The sequence below is a fragment of the Zingiber officinale genome, chromosome 2A, assembly GCF_018446385.1.
Source record: "Zingiber officinale cultivar Zhangliang chromosome 2A, Zo_v1.1, whole genome shotgun sequence".
NCBI classification, from domain to species: Eukaryota; Viridiplantae; Streptophyta; class Magnoliopsida; order Zingiberales; family Zingiberaceae; genus Zingiber; species Zingiber officinale.
The window spans coordinates 159394015-159407056 of NC_055988.1; the positions used below are offsets into that span (position 1 = coordinate 159394015).

Sequence of the window (13042 nt, forward strand, 5' to 3'; positions counted from 1 at the left end):
TTCTTCTTAGAGATTTTCTTTTTCATGAATCTCTAGGTGAACTTCTTTCATCAGATCATCCACTTGACTAGGTATGTGACTTCTGAAAATAGATCATCTTCATCAGTTGTTGACTCTAACTTAGATTCTGAATCGACTCTTCTTTAGGCTTAGATTTTGGCTTAGATTTACGTGTAATCAAAGTTATACCCTTTTTTTTTATAATCAAGATTTGTCTGTTCATGGAGTTCAAAATCATAAAAGAATTCTTCTAATTTATAATAGACAGATTCTTGGATACTTTGTAAGCATCAACCATTAAGGCCCAAAAGTGGTCCTTGGAAATGCTTTAAGTGCATAATTGATAAAATCATGATTTTTTTTAAATTTATTTGTCGATTGAGTGGATACTATTTAAGATTTCTTTGAAGTGACTGTGTAGTTGGCTTACTGATTAATTTTCCTTCATTTGGATGTTTTGGAGTTGACTTAGTAGCAAGTTTGTTTTAGCGGTTTGAGAATCAACTGAACCTTCCTATAACTTGATTAGTTTTTCCCAAAGTTGCTTAGCGCTACTAAACTATCCAATTTTACTTATAGTGTAGTTGTGGCTCTATCATTGGCTTGAGTCCTTCTGTTATTGTCATTTGACCAATTTTTGAATTCAACTGGGGTGCTATTTGGATTTGTAGGCAACTCAAAGCCTATCTTTATTATTAGATAGTTTTCAACATCATTCATGAGATAATATTTCATTCTCCCCTTCCAATAAGTAAAATTGTCACCATTGAAGAGAAGAGGCTGGGTTGTGCTGAATCCTTCCTACATGGATATTTTTCTAAAATTCTCACAAATCTTGGGTTAGTACCACTATAATATATCACACAAATTTATTCAAGTTGTATTAAGGTCTGAGATAGGATTTGGATTTGGTTTGGGTTTTGTATGGTTATAATTTGGGTTTGAATTGGGTTCGGGCTGGTTTGGATTGTGTTAATCAATTTAATTGTTTATTCTGTCTCAAATTACAAAGTTCACCCTATGTTAGATTAAAGTTTTTCTTTAGACTAATTGAGCAAGAATTTCCTAAATAAACTTTTAGGTAGTTACGAGATACAAAAGTCTTCTTAATCAGAATAACAATCACTTCAGACAAAGTTAACTTAAAAATCTAGTGCTAAATCAATTTTAATATAATGTCTTGATCTAACTAGTTTAAAGTGAGGTAAGTTAGCTTTCTTAGTTCCACTTGACTAGATGTACCAAGTAGGGTACTCCTTACCTATCCTAGATATGCACCCAACCAAACTTTCCTAATTATTATCAGTTCAATCTATTCTGATACCAAATTGTAAAACTCACTCGACACTAGAGAGGATGGGTGAATAGCGTACAAATTTTATTAGCAAAATAGTAACATAAATTATTGAATCAATAAAGTAGCACAGAGAAAATAAAAATTAGTTAAATTAATTCAATCAAGTATAGTGAAATAACGTAAGCATGCAAAGTTAATATATAGCTAAGTCAAAACAAATAGAAGTCATACTCACTGTCATAATAGAGTTAAAATATAGCTAAGTCCTATTAGGTCAAATTCTATCAATGGTCTGATGTTCCCTTGGGTAACATCAATCCCTAGTGATGCAAAAAGATGTGTCAAGATATTATAGTAAAAAATGATTACACTCGTCTCTAACGCTTCTCACAGTCTCTAGGTTATGTAAAGAAAAATAAATCACAATGTCAACTTATAGTCAATCACCAAGTTGATTAAAGAACAAGAGGAGGAAACGAGTCAATATATGATAGTATGACATGTGGACAACTGTCATTATAAAAAATTCACAGATTTATGATGAATTAAAAAAAAAATCATTGCAAAATTTTTTTGATGAATTTTATAACAAAAATATGTACATCGCAAATAGGTCATCTTAAAATTTTACGATGAAAAAAATAAAAAATCATCACAAAATTTACAACAAATAAACTTTGGTCACAAAATTCGTCACAAATTAACTATGAAAATAATTTTTGCAAATCAGTAATCATTTTGTCACGAAATTTGTCACAAATTTCATCACAAAATCTACAACAAAAATAATTTTCATTACAAATCTAAGATAATTCCCCCGCCCGCCCGCCCGCCCGCAAAATCTGCACCACAGTCAAATTATTTTTAGCATAGATTTCTTGACGACAAAAACATTTTCATCACCAAACTGCACCGTGGTCAAATTATTTATTGCGCAGATTTGGCGACTTGAATCTGCACCCCGGTCAAAATTTTAAATTTCGACCATGTCAGAATGTGCAACTGAAACACGTCTGAAGGCAGTGAGTGCACACTGCTAGTTCGCATACAAAATATCAGTTGGCCTTGAAAATCCAGTTAATGCAATAACAAGATTTAACAAGGAAGTCCCAAGCCACAATAAAATTCAATCTTGGAGCAAAACTTTATAACGCATCAAATGCCTATGGATCCAAATCCACCTTCTCCCCTGGTAGTCGCATCCAGATCCACAACTTCGATCACCTACGGCGTCACCATCCTCTCGAGTGTCATCTGTGCAATTAGAGCACCAGCTTTCACCTCGAAGTATAAATCCGAGTGGCTGAACAGGATGACTCAAATCGGGCCCCGATAGTCTGCATCGATCACACCAGCACCCACGTCGATCGAGCTCTTCCATGTGAGGCCCGATCTCGGAGCTACGTAGGTGTCGTCAGGAATAATGGCCCGTCAGGAATGGACTAGAGCTTTGCGAGGGCGGGCCCGCCTCCGTTTCTCCCCATCCGGCAGGATCTCGCCGGCCACAGCATCGGCAAGCTTGTAGGAGTGTCGGGCCATGAAAAGGACGTCGTGCTTCTTGAGGCGACGGAGGTGGCGCTTCAGAATGGCACAGTGCTTCAAGGGAAGGTCAGAATAGGTGCCGCAGATCTTACTTTTTATATGAACTCTTTCTTACGCACTGAGGAGGTGACGGGAGGTGAGGCAGGTAAAGAAGGGGAAGGGCAATTTGAAAGTGTAAATTTTAATCTGTGTTATCTATAAAATGAAAGAATTTTTTATATCTAATTTAGAGTGTAAGGTAGTGTATGTAAAGGGAATTAAAAAATTTATATTCTAATTTTATCTCTTTTTATTATATTAATTTTAAAAATTATTGTTTCAGGTATTCTTTACATCGTGACGAAAAATATTCGCACCGCTCGACGCTTGCACATCATCTATGCCAATGCCGATGTCGATTTTGACGCCAACTTCGGCACGACACTGACTTCGACGTACGCCGACGGCGACTTTAACAAATGAGCTACAATTGCTTGAATGCATAAGTCTTAACTGTTGGGATTCAATCAAAGTCCCACATTGAAAAGATTTGGTAAAGATCATGGAATTAAAAGGATGCATGATATCTCCATTGGCATGAGGCCTTTTGAGGAGAGCCCTAGAGCAAAGCTATGAGGGTCTAAGCCAAAAGTAGACAATATCATACCATTGTGGAGATATGTGGACATCATTTTGCACAACGAATGGTATCAGAGTCATGATCTAGACCAGACCTCATGTGAGGCGGCCTTGAACGAAGTTGAGGGTGGGCTCAGAGTAGGTCAGGGTGATCAGATACTTATGGGGAAGTAAGTAGGTCAGGGTGAGCGGATGCTCGCGGATAGGCCCGAAACATGTCAGGATGACCTGATACTTGTGAGAAAGACTCCGAAACAAGTCAGGGTGACCGGATACTTGCGGAGAGGCGAGTAGGTTAAGGTGACCGGATGCTCACAGAGAGGTCCGAAGCATGTCAAGGTGACCAAATGCTCGTGGGGAGGCCTAGAGTAGGTCAAGATGACCGGATGTGGATACTTTCGAGGAGACCCGGAACAGATCAGGATGATCAGATGCTCACTGGAGGTCCGGACCATGAGAATAATTGTGATTTTTCATTTGAGAGGAAGATTATTGGGATTCAATTAAAATCTCACATTGAAAAGATTTAAAAAAGATTATAAAATTAAAAAAATATAGGATATTTTCATTGGTAAATATAATATGAAGGGGGAGATGAAATTGATTTGACGGTGGAAAAGTTGAGTAAGAGGAATTAGATTGTTATCACGTGGATCAGTGAACTAGAACTAGACACTAATTGAATTTAATTTTTATTTTTTACCACGGTGCAGATTTTGAAACGAAAAGACGGTGGAAAAGTTAGATTTTTTTTTTCCTTGTCACGGTGCAGATTTAGCGACGAAAACCTTTTCGTTGCCAAATCTGCTAAAAAAAAAAATAATTTGACAGTGCGTGCAGATTTGGCAACGAAAGACAAATTTAGAATTTTATCATAATTTTACAACGAATTTTGAATTTCATCACAAATTTTACAACAAATGCTGAATTTATCGCAAAAACATAAAAATCAATATTTTCCATCAAAAATCAGAATCAATGATGGAAAAAAAAAATTGAACAAAACCAAAATTTACCAACAAATTTTACAACAAAAATCAAAATTCATTATCAAATTTTACAACAAAACTGAGATTCATCACAAATTGACAATAAAACAAAAAGTCATCACAAAATTTACCACTTACAACAAAAGTTATGTTGGTAATTTACGATAGCAATTATTTGTTGTAGCTTCGTCGCTAAATAGCGACGACTTCTAAAGTTATAATTTTGCAATGACTTTTTTCATCACAAAATTTCGCTAAATCAACATATTTATTTTTTATAGTGAGTGGGTTGCTGCTCTCTGCCTTCCACGAGGGCGCACGCCCAAAGGTGAGCAGCATATAATTTCTCTCAGCAATCACATACTCGAGAAACAAATAAGTTCAAAATTTTAAAAAGGAAATTAAAAGATCATCATTGAAGAGGCTGGAACAAAAGATAAGTTAACTAGGAGCATACTAATAAACTAGTAAATGACCATTTTTACAACAAAAGTGACCATATATTTACAGGTGGTAGTATCAACACAGGCAACTTATTTACAACCAAGTCCATTGAGTAGCAAATACTGTCGAATTGTGCCAAAATCTTGATGCTTGTAACAAGTTGAAACACCAAATACGAGGGCCAAAATTTGAACACCACACAGGGTTCTCCAAAAGTAAGGTCTCTTGACATCAGACCAACTTTCTCACCTTTTGTGATGAAACCGAACTTTCAACAAAAACTGCATCTTGACCTGTCATAATACTTGATTCAGATAAGCTATTTCTATGAATTGACAAGATATACAGAATAGACTACAACTGAGGTCGACCAATACGCTGATCTAAACAAGTGTCAGCAGCCAACCTGAGCCATATTATAAACGATGTACTCATTGTAAAGTAACTCTGATGCTAGGATGGTTGATGAAACAGGCTTGCCACAGGGCACAACTACTTGATCCCTCCACATCTCAAACTCAGACTGCAGTGGCACCGTCTTTCCCAATCCTTTAGTTGAATGTTTCCCTTTTGGTGGCTTATCCATATACTACAAGAAAAAATAATACATGTGAGAGCAGGAATGGAATTCAAATCATCAAAAAGATCATTCAGTCGAGGCTAAAACCTAATGCGCTATGGTAACTTTTTTTTTTTGATGCAGTAACGAAAATATTATGAATTAAGAGTGGAAATCACCGTAGCCTTCTTGAGCTCGTGGATCTCTCCCAAAGCAACTTCACTGAGAAGCATTAAACCTACAGGATCATTCTTGTCCACATAGCAATATTGTGCACTCTTACTTACTAGGTCAGCAAAGTAAATACCTTTGCCAAACTGCCAAAATCATAGAGACTATTACAACAAATAGCAGTACGCATCACTACACAGTGCTCATAAAATAAATACTCGCAAAATAAATGTCGTTGTACTTGCAAATCTAAGATGGCAAACATAATGTAAATGCAAACACAATAGAACTTGATACTAGCATATTTATATCTCAAAGAGAGCCAATAGTCAATAAAACAATAACCATCCATATTCATTACCCTAAATATTATTGCTAATCATCAATCAGAAAGACCACCCAAGCCATATAAATGCTCAATTTAATAGACAGCAGTGAGGCATAGCTAAGTTCAAATTGCATATAGAGAATAGGTAAATAGTTTATGCTCAATCAAACCTCCCCTTACATAGGCAAACTCGCCAATGTGGAACCAATTATACAAGTCAAGGGGTCCCTATGGGTTGGCGCAGTTGATACCGGTATGGGGTTTGCACCAATAAGTCTTTAGGTCAATATTCCCAACTGATGTAAAATGCCTCGTTGGGTGTCTGACATGACATCTTTCTTTCATGTAAATAGTCACTACGCTAGGACAAAATGCCCCCCCCAAAAAAAAAAAACGTGATTTACCTATATATATTTTACCATGGGGCCGGGTATACTCGCCATTTGAGGTGAGTGATATCACCTTTCACTCCAATTATATAAGTCAAAGGCCCCTTTTTAATTTTCTTTCACTGTTCAAATAGTAAAACTTAAGCAGACCCAACATGGCCAACTATACTAAACTAGAATAGTTGCACGCACAAAAACCTGCATAGGCGTAACCAACACACACGCCACATGTACACAAAGATAAGGGGAAAAAACAAGAGAACCATGTAGCCAGTTGTTGGAGCTTCTGGAGGTGCAATTCTCAGTCCTTGGCTAAGAATTCCCACAAAGTTTGTCAAACGTGAACCTGTCATTAAATAAGCATATACAGTTATAGTTAAGATAAAATTTATGCTACAACATAAGAAAGCAAAGGTCGATCATAATTTCTCACAAGACTAATGAAAAGTAGAGTAAAAACTAGATATAAGATACTCTGACAAATATTAACAGAAGACCATGCATGCATTGACCACATAGTGTTACTTCAAATGTTGAAGCTTGCAGGAGTTGGGAAATGATTTGATAGTTACCAACAGCAGGAAAAAGGTAAAATTCTTCCTATGGACAATGCTGAGACAAAGACTTCCTACTAGTGAATGTATTTCCAATATTCTGCACTATTATGATAGCCTTTGTTATTATGTGGCACAGAGAGGGATTCTATAGAACATTATCTTCGTCACATGCAATATGCTTTATCATATTGGTCTTCACCAGTGAAGTTTCAATTTTTTCAATACTTGGGCTTCTGTTTTGTGAATGTTAGAGGATAACAACATTAATAGATAATCTAAAACTATCTTGTCTTTGTCGACTCCTTTGGGCATCAATGGTTAAATAGAATGCGTGATGATTAAAGTATTTCTTCTTCACCTAAAGAAATCGGAGCAGAGTTTTATCCTTTACTAAAGCCTATGAATGTGTGGAAAAGATGGTTAATTTTAATCATCTCTAATTATATTCCCAATTACAGGCATCCTTTCATTATGATGAATTATAGCTATCTTACAATGGACCATTTCTTTCGAGCAACAAAGATACAGGTGGTTGATTTATATTGCAAGATTCAAATGTTAAGATACCTATTGCTAGCTATTTATATTTCAAGACAATTGCTATTTACATGTATAAATTAAGCATTGCCAAATGGCCTGATACAAATTAAGAATCAAAAATCGAAGAAAGTTATCAAATAGTTATATTTAATTTGGTAACTGCTTATAACTTTAGCTATTTGTTATATTGATTGTTTTGACTATCATTATGTAAAGAGAGATTGTAACTCAACTGCACAAATATTAGCTAACTTTGCTGGAGTTAGTGGCAAAAGCCAGATTTTTAAATGTAATATCTTGTCTGGCAAGAACATTGCTCATGAATTAATTAGATAGTTGAAAAAAAAACAGCATACCATGCCACAGCAGCATCTTATTTTTCATATCTTTAAATGGTGCAAACTTATCACACTCTCCTTCTCTTTCAAGTACAAAAACTTCTTCAAGTTCAAGGGACCAATCCTGTCAACCAAGGAAAAGATATCAAACAAAAACAGTGAAAAGTCCATACAAAGAAAAGTTCATTTTGATAAAAAAAAATTAAAAAAAAGCGCGCACACCTTGTGAGTTGGAGCATGGGTATTAAGAAGATATTTCTTGACCAGCTGATAGTCTTCACTATCATGTGATAATGGAGTAATACCACACTGAAGTTTCTCATATTTTTCATCAAGAGACATATCATCATCTCTATCAAAACCCACCAGTCGGGAAGCGATTTCAATGTCTTTTAGAGCTTCAAGCATTTTCACCTAAATATTTGTTTTGGGATCATTTAGTACAAGTTGCATGGTTGCTTTTTCAAACATCATGAAACATTATTGAAGAGAAAAATGAACTAAAATACATAGACAAATTTATTATACACAATGAAAAAATATTTCATCAATCCTCTCCAAATCCAATATAAGCTAAGCCATTCAATTATTCTCAATGGTCCCAAAGACCAAACCCTAATTTTGGAACAATAAGTTTACCATTCTAGAGGCATGGCTTTGTGAACTCTATTATTTGGATTCAACAGATTCACCTATTCTTGTGTTGACTGACTTCGTAAGAGTATGGGTATTAAACGAGAATTAGAACCACCGAATTTGCCTGTGAGAGCAAAGGAAGAAAGAGACCAAGGAAGCGCATCTAAGACTTCACAAGTTGCCCATGTCACATGAGAAGGTAAGGGAGTTTAACAACATCACCCATAAGGAGAAAGGAAAGTTCAACAATCACACAAGGAGGCATTTTGCTCTTATCGTTGGGAAAGGAATACCAAGAAGATACAATTGCTCATGTTGAGTGAGCAAGAGAGGGCAAGGGCACACTTTCGAGGGGATAGGAAAGAGAGAAGGCTTGTATAGAAGGAATGGATTGCATTAGTTGATTAGGTTAAATTTGGGAGTATTTCAAACCCTCACCTCTTTAATTTTTAGAATTTTTTAAAATTTCCCTTAAACTATAGCATATAAAAATAACCTATAAATACACCCTAAACATTAAACTATATACGTTATATCTACAAAATTTATATACCATTATATTATTATTTACATTATATACTACATATTATATGCATTAATATTTATATTTCTTAACACTTGTTGTAATATTTATGCCAATATGAGTATGAGTAGCATAGTTTAAGAATAACATTAGCATTCTTATAAACAATAACCAAGAGAGTACCTTAAAAAATTCCAGATCCAAACAACATATGATAGGCAATATATAGTTAGACCAACTGCATAATGCATATCCAAAATTTGAAGGAATATGTGGTCAACATAAAGAATATTTAAAAACATTCATAATAAGAAAAATACCTAACATATGAAAATAAAGTATATTTATTGGCATATCCAACTCATATTTCAACACATAGAAAATAATATATATAAATCATATGATAATCAATATACATCAACAATGTAAAATAGATTGTATATGTGTAATATTGCATAAATTAATATATCAAGTGTTTAACATTTACAAACAACTATTTAACAATTACTAGTAGCTATTTTTACATGGTAGCTTGGAATCTTTACCAGATTGGTTAAGTTTTTAATGGTTCAAATGATCCAACTTTCTTTTAACTACACATACAAATTGCATACATCATCTGTCATCATATGCGTTAGGACACTTGCGAGCTAGAGGTGAATAGCTTCGATCACTTCTCTTGAGCCCGTCGTCATTATTTGAACACACAGCGGAAATTTTGATTCAAACTTAGACACCACATACACTACACTTGGATTTTACTTGATATCCATCTCCTTAAGATGACTAATCCAAGGATCCACTCTTCGTTCACAGCTCCACTATGAACACTCTCCTTCTCGAAAACTTTCCGAAGGCGAAGAAGTCGCATACAAGCTCATTCTCACAAGAACACAACAAGAAACAAGAAAGTAAATGCAAATACAATGAACACCTTGCTTGCTTGATCTCTTGTTGACTCGAAGATGCAGCAACACTTCATTTCAGAATCTCCAAGAATCGGTGTCGCAAACTCTTCACGAAACCCTTTTTCTAAGGTTTCTTTTGAGCTAAAAAATGTCTCTCAATCGATTGGTCTTACCACAATCGATTACCACGTAGGATCTAACCTTTTCTAGAGGTGGAGTCAATGAGCTTTCCCCATCAATCCTTGAGATAGATGCTTCTTCAATTTCATCCTCGAATGTTGAACACCTCTCAACCTCCGAATCCTCAAGCTCTTGATCCAATGAATCTCCCTCTTGGGATTTCCGCTCTTTGCGTTGAGGTTAAATCTTCATGGAGCTTAGCCAACTTACTCCATAACTCACTTGCATCTTTGTAATTTCCTAACCTGCACAATATATCATTAGGAATCAAATAAACTAAAATTTTGGTTACCTTGTCGTTTGTCTCATATTTTTGGAGTTGCTCTTTGGGCCTTTAAATCCCTCTATTAAAGTAAATCATTGCTCTATGTCCATGGGTCATTTCCAATGAATAACAAATAGCAATGTCATCATTTTAGTCTCGATCATAATGTCTTAGTATCTTCCTGCTTAGTCGTCCAAACTAACACACGAGAAATTACTTTATTTTGTTTCTCCTATTGTTTGAAAAATTGAGACTTGACTTTATTCTCATTATTTTTAGTCCTTTTTGATGCATAAGAAAATGTATAGATTAATCATAGGGCAAGGATGATGTGCTAATCTCTACAATAGTTATAAAATGTGACAAGATAAGCACAAGAATGAATTCATAAAGACAAACTGAGCTTATTTGATGTTGAAATTGCCATGTCTCGTGTCTTGTCAATTGATTGAATAGAAAGGTGACTTTGTCTTTCCCTTTCCTTTTTCACTATTATACTTATAAAATGTCTTGAACTAGCTCTGAAACTCTTCTTCCAGTAATCTGTCTTGGATTAGATTACCTTAAGTAGAATCCAAAATATCGTAGCAAATCCCTATGGGTGGTAGGGTTCATCACTTATTTTTGGGTTGATGCTAAATGTTTTTATTTATTATTAAAGCCACAAGATGAGAAAGACTTCCTCTCTTGTTCTAGACCTCAGTCTCGCAGAGAACCAACCACAGTTGTGTGATTGGGAAAGAGAGTAGGTAACGAGTTTGGAGATGTTGTTAGAGCGTGTGACTGCCAAGAGGAGATCAAGGATGGTGATTTTGCACCAGATAGTGGTGCACCCAATAGATCTACGTAGGGAAAACAAAGGGCTAACTAAAGATGGTTTCAAGTATGATTCACAACTAACTTTCCATGGCAAGAAGTTGCGGGACCGATAGTAGTATTCTAAATGGCACTGGAGACGCCTACCTAGTCGGCGCTGAGGCAGGAAGCGTACCTCACCTACCCCGCTTTTGTCATATACGACTTTTAAGGCAGGGTAAAACACGTAGGTTAAAATAAAAAACCTTTGTTGCTTTGATCTCAAAAAACTCAACTCCTTCCCCATCCGCCTCAAACTATCGTCGCTGCTGATGTCGTCATTAGGTAAGGTTTTGAAAAACCTAATTTCGATTTCAAAGTTTTTTGCTTCCTTCGGAGGCTCATGCAAGCATAGACGTCAGGGCCCGCGACACATTCGGGCCCGATGACACATCCGGATGTCGCCTGGACCCAGCGAGGCATTCGTGCCCATGCAACGGGTTCAGCGAAGCGTCCGTTGCATAAGCCTCCGAAGGAACAGAAAGTTAGAAATCAAAATTAGGTTTTTTCTTTCTTTTTTTTAACTTAGGGTTTAATCAAATACATTATATTAATAATTTTAATCAACCAACTATGATTGAAATAATTTAAATAAACTTAATTAAAGCACAACTGATGTACATGAGTACCTTGCAAGATGGATTTATGAGGTGGGGATTCCTTTTCATGCAACTGGCAATCAAAGCTTTATACAATTTGTAGAGACGGTTGGATAATTTGGTCCGGGCTACAAACCTCCAAGTCAATATCTTCTAAGAGAGCTACTTTTGAAACAAGAAGTTGACTAAACCAAATTATCTTTAAAAAAGCAAGAAAGAGAATAGATAAAAAAATAGATGTTCAGTTATGGTTGATGCATGGACGGATCGCAAGAGGAGAAGCATTATGAATTTGTGTTAATTGCAAACTAGGTACTTCATTCTTTGGTTCTATTGAACAATCCATGAAAACACATACCGGTGTTAGTACTAGCCCTAAAAACCAATTATGAAATGATTAGGCTTATTGGGTTAATGACTTATTGGGTTAATGGTTAATCTAATATAATAATCCAACCCATTAAGAGAAAGACAAAAAGACAAAAACCCTTGGTATTCATTAGATGAATATAAATAGTTTTTGCTTGATTGAATTTTTTATGAAATGAAAAATGTGACTCTTGAGCTTCTCATTCTTCCTCCTTCATGCTTGGCCAAACCACACTTGCTTGCTAGCACAAGAAGGTGGTTCTTCTCCGAAGTCGTGTTCGTGCGACGGACGGAACAAATTTGTGTGGATACCGTAGAGGCGCGGCCACTTGATCGTGCTGAGATCCACCGAGGATAAAGTTGCTATCGGGAGTTCGTGTTCACGCAACAAAAGTATAACTCCCTTTAACAAACTTAGTATATGGTTTTTCCTTCGCATGAATTTTTTGGAAAGGATCTAGTTAATTTTTCCGCTATACTTTTTGCGTGTTTAGCGCTCTAGATCCTTACAGTGGTATCAGAGTCACTTACGAAGACGTATACTAAGTTGTAGTTAGATTTTTATATGTGATATAGATATTGCATGAGATATTTACTATGATTTGCATGATTATGAGTCTTTGTTTTTATTGGGAATGAAATAGTTTGTGTTGAACAAACTAAAGGATATAGCATCTTCATACATGTTATGAATGCGTGCAATAGTCGATTTTGTTTGTAAAAAAATCAAAGTCTCGACCAAAAACTGTTGTGAACAACAAGGTTTCGGCCAAACTATTGTGAACAGCAAGGTCTCAATTTTTGTGGGCAACAGGGACCGTCGTGGCATTGCGGCTCATAATTATTTGTTGAAATCATAGTAGATTTTATATCATAAAGATATTGTGAATGTTAACCCGGATATGATTGGATATATATGTTGTAATTCATAATAT

The 13042-nt window shown here is 35.6% G+C and overlaps 1 protein-coding gene across 2 annotated transcripts in view; it reads right to left on the reverse strand.

The window, feature by feature from the left end:
• Positions 1–4883: 4883 nt before the first annotated feature.
• LOC122042902 (poly [ADP-ribose] polymerase 1-like) overlaps positions 4884–13042 on the reverse strand; it is a 48855-nt gene continuing 40696 nt past the window's right edge. For both annotated transcript variants that reach the window (XM_042603292.1, XM_042603291.1), the window contains exons 15-20: positions 7995–8186; positions 7791–7896; positions 6601–6683; positions 5629–5766; positions 5297–5479; positions 4884–5183 (exon numbers count right to left, since the gene is read on the reverse strand). In XM_042603292.1, the coding sequence (XP_042459226.1) occupies positions 5136–5183; positions 5297–5479; positions 5629–5766; positions 6601–6683; positions 7791–7896; positions 7995–8186 (750 nt within the window). In that variant the 3' untranslated portion in view covers positions 4884–5135. The remainder of the gene's footprint in view (positions 5184–5296; positions 5480–5628; positions 5767–6600; positions 6684–7790; positions 7897–7994; positions 8187–13042) is intronic.